This window comes from Varanus komodoensis, unplaced genomic scaffold (assembly GCF_004798865.1).
Source record: "Varanus komodoensis strain SLA01 unplaced genomic scaffold, ASM479886v1 scaffold21, whole genome shotgun sequence".
NCBI classification, from domain to species: Eukaryota; Metazoa; Chordata; class Lepidosauria; order Squamata; family Varanidae; genus Varanus; species Varanus komodoensis.
The window spans coordinates 10,043,628-10,055,804 of NW_025335589.1; the positions used below are offsets into that span (position 1 = coordinate 10,043,628).

General features: G+C 37.4%; 1 protein-coding gene across 1 annotated transcript in view; it reads left to right on the forward strand.

Annotated features, from left to right (window-relative positions):
• The window catches only part of LOC123023753, a 61,212-nt gene that overhangs the window by 11,533 nt on the left and 37,502 nt on the right, over positions 1 to 12,177 (forward strand). The window contains exons 7-10 of the mRNA XM_044430748.1: positions 505 to 548; positions 2,394 to 2,471; positions 7,004 to 7,200; positions 10,375 to 10,439. Of these exons, the coding sequence (XP_044286683.1) occupies positions 505 to 548; positions 2,394 to 2,471; positions 7,004 to 7,200; positions 10,375 to 10,439 (384 nt within the window). The remainder of the gene's footprint in view (positions 1 to 504; positions 549 to 2,393; positions 2,472 to 7,003; positions 7,201 to 10,374; positions 10,440 to 12,177) is intronic.

The following is a 12,177-nucleotide window of genomic DNA, read 5'->3' on the forward strand; positions in this document are numbered from 1 at the left end:
TTTTGTCTATCATAAGCTGCAACTGTATGCTGGTTTATCATATTATACATTTATTTTAATGGGGGATTTTAGCATTTGTATATGCTAACAACTTAAAACGTTACTATGTTAAGTGGCATTTGAGTTATCTGTTTATTTGATGTCATGGCTAAGTTTAGTTCACAGCAGACACAGTATGCATGCACAAAGTATTGTAAACTTAATAGAGCCTTTTCTCTGACCCTTTCATCCACCCTTTTCCTGAATCTCATAAGCAGTTTGTAGCAAGAAGAAGGCTGGATGGGAGTATGAGTTGGGCATAGACATTTTCCCTCATGACCCTATTGTGCTATTTGCAGGTGTACGTGCATAAGGTGGGATAGGGATAGACTGGACTCAGTTGAGCCTTTTGAAATATGCTTCAAGCACTGTATTCTTGAGGAACTGGATTGTACTATCTAATATTTTAATAGTACATCCTTTAATGATGCTTCACTTAAAACGTGAAATGTTATATTTTTATAGTTTGGCTGGAATAGAAATGACTTTAACCTCTTAGCATCTGGAAGGTAAGGGATATGACTGTTTATATTTTAACTTAACATTTATTAATAAACCATATAAATGTAATGAACTATCATAAACTATATTTAAGATATTGCAACTAGAAACATTAGTTTGGAAAGTGCTTATTTAATGCTTGTTTACACAATAAATATAATGAGCTTAGAAGATAAACTTAAATACTAATTTTGGCATAATATGTTTTGGGGAATTGTTCATCCTGATCCAATGAGATTGATATGTCTGAACAAAGCTCTCCTGCTCGGTTGGAAATAATGTACATGGTACATGAAGTGTGTTATGTGCATAGCTTTCGGCACTGTATCTGCTGCAAGTGTGGATTTTTGACACTGGTGTGGGAATGCTGTATACAGCATTGAATAGATTGGCCTGAAGAAAATTGACTTAGTAAGTTCACAACTGGAGCTGCGGTTAATGGCTTCCAAACAAGTTGTGGGGGTTGGAAACCAACTCTAAACAATGGGCCTGTTCACCTGTAACAATAAGCCAGTGTGGGTTGATTTCCCTATGGGCATTTGTAGAGTCTGTCAGCTGCCATTTTGAATATACAAGTGGCAATGGAAGCATTCTGGTAGCTTATCATGTCATACAAACCTGATGTTGTGGATTATTTGACTAGTAGTCAATCCTCAAATAACCCATGACTACTTCATGACTAAATTAAGCTACTCTGGGCTGTTGTGTCACGTAAACATGGGTATTGGTTTGGATGGAATGGGAATTGCTTATGCAAATACAGGAACAAAGTGGAAGCAAAGGGGCTATATTTGCATGCATGAAGTTTCTGCATATCTTGACTTATTGAACGAGGATGTTGTCATCGGAATGTAGCTATTGTCACATTTGTTAAATTCAGCAATGCCATTATCACTTTCCTGTTTCACCTATGCATGTGGGTTAGACTCAGTTCAGTATTCCTTTTCAACTTCCCTGTTGAGGAAGGAAGGTGTCATTAGGCTTTGAGGACCCCCTCCAATCACAAAGGCAAGTGATTCAACCAAACCTAATATAAGAACACAAGAACTTTCCTGAATCAGACCAGTGGTCTATCTAGTCCAGCATACTGTTCACACAGTGGCGAATCAGCTCCCTCCAGGGTCCCACTAGTAGAATCTGAGTGCAACAGCACCCTTGTGGCAAGACTTCCCAGAAACTGCTGTACATACGTACACTTCTTCTGACATTGGAGAGTAAATATAGTTATCAGGACTGATAGACATTGATAGCCTTCACCTCCATGAACTTGTCTTCTTTGAAAGCCATCTAAGTTGATGACCATCAATGCACCACAACAACCCCCTAACAGTTCCAGTTGTCTCTGCAGATTGGTGTGAACACTGCTACCAGCTAGATTCAGTCAAGTTGCTTCTAGGACTTAGGGGAAATGGTTTTTCTAACCAAGGAGTTTGAAGTAAATGGTCTAAATTATAAATTAGGTGATATACCATGGTCATTGATATACTATAGTCAATTTAAGCAGTAAGTGAGATTAGATAATAATGTTTCAGCTGTCCATCAAATGGATGGAAAAGGCCAAATAAGCACTCTGTACAACATATGTTAAAGAAGATAGAAACTGTCAGTGTATCCATTAAGTTTTGGAATCTTATTTAGAAAAGAATATATTTTTCCATCTTACAGATTAAGACTGTAGAATAAAAGGGCTACTGTTGGATGCCTATAAAAATGTATTTTATAATCAGTTCAGCAATATTTGTGCTTTTGCTTCTTCTGTAAGAAAATAAAATGGAAACATTAGGGTGTTTTGTATTAAACTAAAATGCTACTAAAATGTATATTGCAACTTGGATGTTACTTTTGGTTTTCAGTCTTGCAGGTCATCTGATTGAATGTGGTGCTCAATGTACAGGTGGAATATTCACTGACTGGCATATCGTTCCGGACTGGTATGTTAATTCAGTTTAGATTGCTGTTTAAAGTCATGTATTGGGAAAATTAGTTTCCAGAAGTTACAGTTTAGAGATTATTGCGTTTCTTTTTTGCTTTCTTTTGGTTAGTCTTTTTCTCCCTCTAACTTTATCACAGTCTGTCTTATTTCTACCCCTAACTTATTGGGACTTCATAAAGGTTGCTGGAGCAAAGTGGGCTGTACCTTAAATCACTAGATTCTCCTGGCAACTGAGGCCTAATGTGCAGATGTGAACTATTGGCTTGCTTAGGTGTCAGCATACAGTGCTCTCCTTCTTTGTGGAGAAGGGAGGTATGAGGAGATACTGCTTCTGCAGCGATAAGGGTGTTTCATCCTAGTATCTGTGAAAGACTTTGTGACAGCAGCAGATCAGCTACTTGTTCCTTCTGCCAGGGTATCTTGTGGTAATCACAGTGGTAATTGCTGAGCCTTCTGCCATTTGGCTTAGTGGAGTGAGCCTGTAGAAATATTTTCCCTGACTGTGAGGTTTCTGATTTATAGGCTCTCCCATGGCCTTATGTTGGTGGCAATCACTGAACTGTCTGACATTTGGTTCAATGGTGTTATCTGGACTTACTTCTGGAAGTGAATGAAAGGTAGACAGTTTTGTGTTCCAACACACACTGGTTATATTCACACATAATGACAAGCCATGACAGGAATGTCTTGGTCATTACATGTGAATTCGGTAAGCATGGTGAACTGTGGCATGTTTGGTTACCTTGAGTCCCCATGGAAAATCAATGGTCTGTCCTAAAGTTTCCACATTTCATCATTGCTTGTTGTTATGGGTGATTTCAGTTCCAATGTTTTCTGTAGTTTCCTTGGTTCTGCCAATGAGTTTTGTGGCAAGAATGGCTGCAGCAGCTGCTCCAGCCCCCCCCCCCCCCACTATCCTGTTCTGCCTCACAACTGCTGAGGCAGTTGCAGCCACACTCTGATTGGCTGCCTTATGCTGTTTTTTCCCTCTGTCCACATGCTCCCTTCTCAGTGCCCAGATGCAGCTCTGGAATGATAGCAGCAGCAGTGAATTTCACAGCTCCATCTCTAGCAGCAGGGACCTTGCAGTCATGTTTGGCACTCCTGTCTGGTCACTCCATTTTGCTGGAGTGGCTCTCTGAAATGGCTGTATGGGGGTTCTGCTCAGGGAACCAGTGCTGTCCTCCTATGAAGGCAGCTTTGCACAGGAGAACCATGCTCACTGTGTGCTGGTATAGCCATCAGGGCAATCACCCAAGTCTCCCATTCTCTCCCCCACCCTCCCTGCCACTCCTTTCTTGTTCCTGGCATCCCTTAAGGACTCTCAATAAGCCCTAGTGTTCCAGCCTCACCCCACAGCTGCACAACAAACACATTTCTTCTCTGGCCAGCCAGAAAACCTTCCTAGGCAGATTGCCACATATACCTCCATGGGAAACTATTCTTGCAAGTCATGCTCCCTCCATCCCTGGTATGGATGCCCATGCAGTGCCCTCCACATGCCTAGGTGTAGGGAGAGGCAACCCATGGCTGTGTGTGCAAATCCTGCACACGGTCTGTGTGAAGTGGACACATGTGCATCACGGGAACAGGGAGAGGGTGGTGTGTAGGAGGGTGTGCTTGCATGTCGGCATAGAGCAGCATCAGGAAGCATTCTTGAGTTGCACCTTTAGAGCAACAGTGCCATTCTACAGTAGGTAGGTGCTTCCCAAAGCAGCAGGGAAAAAACCTACAAAGGCAGCTGACAGGGAACAAGCCTGGGAAGCGTGTGGGCCAATAGTGGAGAGACAGGCAGAAGTGGTTCATGTTGGGATTGAGTCCCAGCTGCAGAGACTGATGGAATACATGTCACCATTTGGAGGGAAGATCATGGTGTGTGGGAACTACTCATGAGTAGTTACTTCATGAATGTGTGAAAGGTAAAATGGCATTGCTTAGTGTTATGTGTGAGCAGCTCCACTGTATGATCATGGTCTTGGATGGGTGTCAATGGCATAGTAATAGCTCACATGTGAATTTAGTAATTCATGAATTATGAAGGCTAGGTCATCTTTTCTTAGGAATGGACACCGCTGATATACCAGCCCAAGTGATAAAAGGTAGTCTTGGGCACAAATGTAACTAATCATAGAAATGTAGAGCTAGGTCCATGACCACCTCTAAGTCTCAAATCTGCACTTTCAGGAACAGCATGGTCCCATAAAGAACAAGAAAATCAACTTTTTTCTTGAAAAAAATCCCAATATTAGCATTTGAAGTGAATTCTACTGGTATCATTTGACTTGAGTAAGCTTATTTAATTCTGATTTAGCTCATTTAGTGTAATTAGTAACTATGTATCTTCATCTCACAGGATTAATATAAAATGAAGTCTTTCTTTCTTATATGTTATGTTATATGGTATATTTCATTTCTATACCACCCATCAGCCCAGAGGCTTGCTGGGCAGTTCACAAAATAAAAAATACCATAATCAATATATAGCAGTCATTATAGGATCATAATATTACAATTAGTAATAAATTAGTATAAATACAATAAAACAATAACCTATCCACCATGAAAGCAGCTAAATCAATCTAGAGATAGAGTAGTAAAATACAGAAAAAATGGAAATAAAAATCTTAACTATTAAAATATTGGAACAATAAAAAGATTTTCACTTGGCGACAGAAGGAACAAAGAGTGGCCACCAGGGTTAAAAGGGTTAAAAACATAATGCATAGATTAAGAATTTAGGTTTGTTTGAGGAAATATTGGATGTAGGGATGGGTCACAAACACATTCAGGAGAGGAAAATTTCAATTTCTGATCTCTGTGTAATTAAATTTAGAGAATTTTGAAGGCATTGCCAAGAATATGCAGATTAAGTAATCATCTTCAGTGTAATCATCTTGTTCTTCACTTGACTTTGCCAGCTGAATATGTTTTTCAATCAGCTTTTGTTAAAAGGTTGGATGAGCAACTATAACCATTTCTTTAATTATATGTATATTGTAAATTATTTCACAGTGTTATTATATGGATTGCTTTTAGAATTTGGTATTTCTCTTTGTTTTTTCCTGTCAAATTACATTATGAGGCCAAGTAGTTTTAGCTTAATTTCAACCATTTTAGTTGTACCACAGATCCTTTGTTTCACAGTAACCTAGTTAGCTCTAACATGCCCTAGATTGCTATTCTTTAGCTATGGACCTAGAATACAGGGTCTTTGTAGTGCAAAATACATTGGGTCTGTGGACTTTGTGTCGGGCAAGATTTATGCATTTGTACAAGAAACTAGAACCATTGAATGTTTCTAAAAAAGTATATATGCAGTGTCAATGACCAACAGCAGGATGCCCAAGGAAATTGAGAGTTTGTTCAGTTATGTCCTCTCCAGGGAAACGTGTGTGTGTGTGTGTGTGTGTATGGAACCTTCAAAGCTGAGGAATTCTGCTAAGTCCTGAATGATTGCAATAGTGGATATTCTGTTGGATCACACTGAAAATTAATACCTTGTGAACATTGGTTCCTGAAGTATGACACATTTGTCACTGTGTGTTAATTTGCAGCAGTGGGACATAGGATACAGCCATTATTTATCTCTTCCCTACTTCCTACTTCACCTTTTAATGCAGAGACATCATTCTGAAAGAATAATCCTCTCAGTTTTAATGCCTGCCTATTCACAAAGCAGTTCCAGGCAATATACCTCAAGATCTCCTTTCCAAGTCTTCTCTTTCCCTGTGTTTTGGACAAGGAAAGAGTTACTGCATCTTTAATTTTATGGTAGTCCAGCCCCATACTGTTTTGTGTTAGAAGAACAAAGAAATACCTTTTCTAATTCAGTTCTCTTGTACCTTCTAAGCAAAATAGGGGATGGTACTACAACATTTCTTCAATATGAAGCAAGGAGAATTGTAAAAACATTTTAATGCACCGACTAAAGACAATAACATCTACTTTTGACTATGGGAAGTATGTAAAGTAGTTTAACTGTTCACCATACTATCATCTTTCTTTCTGCTTTTTGTAGCATACATTCTTTCTGGTTTTTAGTCACCTCCCCATCTTTAATCTTTTCTCCTTATAATTTTTCTTATTTGAAGTAGTTCAAGTGCTTATTTGGTGGCTTTTAATATCATTGCATTTGTTTTCTCTTTTAAGTTTTTGGGCACAATTTTTAAAAGCATTAATAAATGTTTTAATGGTTGCTCATGTATTTATTATCTTCCTGTAAGCATTATAATGCATTCTCTGTTAAATTTTGTATACCTATGTACATGTTAAAGTGTAGACTCAGGCAATCTGAGTTCTATTCCCCACTCAGCCATGAAATCAACAGGGTGATGTTGGACCAATCACAGACTCTCAGCCCAACCTACCTCACAGGGTTGTTGCTTTGGGTGTAGGATTGAGTGCAGGAGGAGGAGAATGATGTAAGTTGCTTTGAGTTCTTTGTAAGAAAAAGGCGGGATATAAATCAAACAAATATAAATGTACATTCTATGTAAATCATTAAAGTATTCAATATTTTCAACCCTTTAGGCATAACATCGGTTTTCCCATAGTAGAATGTTCTTCTGATGGAAGTTTTATTGTATCCAAACCACCTAACACAGGGGGCCTGCTGTCATTTGGCACAGTGGCAGAGCAGTTGGTATATGAAATTGGGAATCCTATGGAATATCTTTTACCAGATGTGACATGTGATTTCTCTCAAGCTTCCCTTACTGAAATTCCAGGTTAGTGTTTGATGGTGGCTTATTTTTTATTATAAGGAAACTGATGCAGTATTTTCTTCACAACTCTATTGTTGCATGATCTGTCAAATACATTTTGAGGGTGTGTATAGATATACATAAAAATAGGATCAGCTTTTCTCAGGAAAGGATACTGAGTTTGATAGTCTTCTCCAAGTTCTGGGAGAGTACATTCTTCATGCTTCTTGTGAATAGTTTATCATTGGGCAAATGATATGCTTAAATTATCATCAAACCTTCAGTTATATAATGATGCATTAATTTCAATGAAATGTGTTACTGTGTTTTAGATCTTTACTGCTGGAGTTTACCTTTAAGTCTGTTTTAAACTTAAAGCGAAGTAAATGTTACGGTGAAGACAAGCAAACTGAACTTATACCATATGCAACTGATCTTCCTGTCACTTGTTCCTGTGCGTGTGTGCGTCTGTGCATGCATGCACAAAGTTTTTTTATTCCTCTCTTCAGCAGGGAAAGGTTCCAAGGCAGATTATATACAGTCCATAAAAACAAGACAACACACTTATATCTAAATGGCATGACGCCAAAGGGAAAGGAGCTGTGCTGGGAAGGAGGTAAAAAGCAAAGTTAGGCACTGATTCTTAAAGTTAACTGACTGGCTAGAATGGAAACAGTTCAGAAAGAGAAGGAACTAGATTATAGTTGGCTTCTCAGCAGAGCCAATATAGTGGTTGTGTTTACCATTTCTCCTTCAGCTGCAGCCTGATGGAAGGCTATTGCCCAGTGACAGTTGAGGCAGGATCCCAATAGAAATGGTCTTTCAGCAAAGCTAATTGATTGGTCCTATTTCTCAGATCTTTCTGTGCTGCAGCCATATGTATGCATGTGTGGGCACACTCTTTTAAGATTTCATTTCCTATCCCCAGTATCTCTTCACTCATTCTGGAGAGAAGAGGGGTCTTTGGACAATATCCCGTGCAGTTGCTCAGCTTATGCCACTGACATAGGTTCCATGCTAGCAACCTCTAGTGCAATGCCAATAGCATTTGCTGGGACGACAGGTTTTCTGTACTAATCCGACAATAATAAATGCTTTTCTATGTTGCTTAGAAGTCTTCAAAGTACTTAAAGCTATTATAATTCTTGAAATATCCCTAAAAATTAAGTTAATATTATTGAACTATTATGAAGTTTTAACAAGTCACTGGGTTGCTAAATGTTTGGTGACTTGTTTTGCTTGTCTATTTTAATCCTCTTTTCTAACAAAAACAGAAATATTTGAGGTGGGTGAGAACTGAAGGGTCTTGTGACATGAATGTAATTTACTAGAATTTAAGAGGAAACACTTTAGTGGAATAAAATTATGTGTTTGGGAATATGAGATACATGTCATTTAAATACATACTTAACAATGCCAAGGATTGCTTTGCTTCAAATTGTTTGATAAAGCAGTAGCTGCTTTTTTGAGACTGTTTTTAAAATAATAATTTAAAATACTTTAACCTTCAAATGAACTTTTAGCTAGTAAATGGCCCAATATGACACATTTGAACTCCAAATGAACTTTCACATGAACTTTAAGTTATTCTACTAGAAATATAACAGATGGGAAATAGGCAGATTTCTCAAATATCTTTAGATAGAAGTGTTGTGACACGTACACCAGAAAAAGGACTGCAGGCCTATCTACTTTAATTGTTTACTTTACTAAATATTTTGTATGGAAGGGTTAGATAAACCAGTTGGTTGAACTTAGGGATGCTCTTTATGATTTTAGTGGTGAATATGAAGGTTTTCAACCTTCTACTATTTTTTTGTGATTTTCAGGATATATTTCTTACATGGAAAATATCTTTAAGCTCTTAGTGATACAGTACAGTTAGTAAGTTCTCTTTATGTTCAAACTCCAGGAAGTTGCGTTTTTTAGTTTTGTCCTATACTGAAAAATTTAAAGTAGATACTAGCATTAAAGTGATAAATATGGAGAAATAATATATATAATAAATAAAATTATGTAACATGCTTCTTAAACAGAACTTTCATTTTTTTTCCTTTAGCTTTAACAGGCCATTATGATATACTGTAAGTCAAGTATGGGCCTCCAGCTGCTGTCTTTATCGTTTAAGAATCCTTTTAGGCCCACATGGGACATGAGGGCATTTTGAGAAATCAAGATAGTAGTCAAGAGCCAGTACTGGAATTATCTCTGATTGCCAGATTAAAAAATATATATGAAAAGTAGAGAATCATAGGGGGATTTCATGGGTACCAAGGGACGCACCCAGGCGCTACTTTGGAATCACCTGGACTATTGGTAGCCATTCTTCCTGGCCTCATGATTTTCAGAGATATTTTCATTGTCAGTCATTGGGGAATACAACATATGTTCAAAGAGGAGTCATTATGAAGAGCTTGCCTCAGGACTGATTATCCTGGCTCTCTACATCTGTTTGTTGAATTCTCTGGCCGTCTCTGCTATGATTATATATATTGTAGGCAAAAATGTTCATGCTAATTTGGATTCAGAATAAGATATGGTAATATAAAAATACAATCTTGCCTTGTTCAGTTGGAATAGCTACGCTACAAAAGGGGAATTAGGAATATGAATTGGACCTGTGCAGAATGAAACAGGCCATCCGAAAGGAAAATAGCCTAGTGCTACATAATACTAAGCAATCCCATATTACAATTTCCTATGTTCCGTTATGAAATGTATTGTTGATGTGTCAATTCTGCCTGAGGATTTGTGATATTTTGTAGTTATTTCTATAGTGTCATGGTATAAAACAACAAGATGCACATTCAGTGATATGGTGGAATAAATCCAGAGCAATTTGACTTTGGAGCTAGTTTGGCTTGAAATTATTCTTCACCTGCAGTGCATTGGCTAGAATTCTAGTTATGGAACCAGAACGGTTCTTTTCCGTTTCCCCCCAAAGACTGATCCCAGGGTTGGGGGATTTTGGAACTGATATGTGATATGGTGACAAGGCCTGCAGATGGAGGGAGGAGTTGATGGAAATTATCCTCATTTTTACATGAACCAAACTCATAAATCAGAACCAGGGGCATCAGCATCTTTAGACCTCCTCTTTCCATTTTGCATTTGTTGTTTTGGTGTATCCCACCTCTTTTCTTGCTTTTAGGTACTGAAGTTGGAGCTAAGTACTGATCTTTTAAACATCCTTTTCAGGCATTGAAGGTGGAGCAGTGAAAGTTCAGGGAGCAAAAGGATCACCTCCTTCATCCTTTTATAAGGTTTTTGCTTATTATTTTAATAATGATAGGGTATAAGTTTGATGAAAAGGCAATATTGGTATGGTGTAAAACTTGGGTTTTTCCAAGTCAAGTGAAAAATATGCAAATTAACTTTGTGTAAGTCATTGAACTTAAGTGGTAAGCCTTTCAGGAAATGCTTTCTATAAGTCTATTCTGCACAATGGTAATTTACTTCCGTGGTTCATATTCAGTTTAAAAGATATCACACAAATATTGTCAATTTGTCTGTGATAGTCTGAAAATGAAACTGTGTGTTGGGTTTCTGTAACAATAAAGAAAAATGATTAAAGACAGATTAGTAATGTTGGTTTCTGGTATTTGCATATTATTGAGATAAATTCTGATATCCAATTAAAATTACAAGTACCATAGGACTATATAAGCAGAAGCTTATATTAAAAGTTTTGGATTCTACAGATACAAAGTTATGTAGTAGTTGTCTGCATTCATTAACTTAAGCTTTAAAATGTGCATTCAGACTGATGCACAGGTTTATCTTGATGCAAGAATAGATGTTAATCCAAAAGTCAGTTTTAAGACTACTTTGAAAGATTTGTTTTTGGTATACAGAGCAAGACTTTCTAATGAGAGCCCATTGTTCACCCAAATCTGAATAAGGAAAATAAACTAAAATCTACAAGCACGCAAATATTTCAGTCATCCATTTTTTAATTTAAACATTACTAATGCTTAAAAACAATTGAACTTTCCCCCTTAAAGTCAAGGAAGACATTTGTGTAAAATATAGACGACACAGAATATACAACAACTTTAGTTTGAGATGGAGTTGTGGTGTATCTTGAGTTTTCAGAAAAACAAATGACATACAAAGAGAATTGTTTTTTGTAGAAGCCAAGATATGCGACTATCAGAAGCTAAGATAATTATTTGAATGTTATGGAGAGGTGAATTTACAGAGTAGCTTAATCAGTTCTGCATTAAGTTCCATATACAGGGATACGCATTGCATAAATCCTTCTTACCATAGATAACAGGCTTAGTTTTAGCCATTCTAATGTGGTATTCTACAGTATCCCAGTGCTTGAATGAGTAAGAGTAGGGCAAACCAGATGTCAGAGTAGGGCAAACCAGAATGTAACTAGGGCAACACTCAGTGTGTGCCTAGTTTTGAAGAAAAAATCCCCCTTTTCTATTGTGGTGCAGCTGAAGTTTGATGACAAATTGCCCCTTTTGCTTGTGGTGTACTGTAAACCAGTGCTTGTTCAACATAATTGGATAGTATCCATAGTTATCTTTATTATGGGCTTGTCTTACCAGTAGAGCAGACCATAGCTCTTTGAATGTCTGTTCCTTTAGAAATGCAATAGCAGTAACGCACATACTTACTCTTACGTGTAATGCTTTCAGCCAGCAAACTCTTTTACTATTAATCTTGCTCATTCTCACAGCACTTTCCACTTGTACATACAAAGGAGCTGAGGCTTAGAGTTGAGGATCTGGCGATTCACATAACCATAAAACCATCACTAAACTAAGAGCTGAAGTTAGCTTTTCTAGTAGTTTAATGCTCTTTGTACTATATCAAAATGGCTTTTTTCAGTATAAAAATTAATATTAATAAATCAAAAATATTAATTTATATTCTACCCATATTCATGCATATTAAGTTATATTCATTTGACATAGATGATGGTTGGGAAACTTGTTATCCTCCAGTTGGTTTTGAACTGCATTGAACCTAACAAACACAATTGTA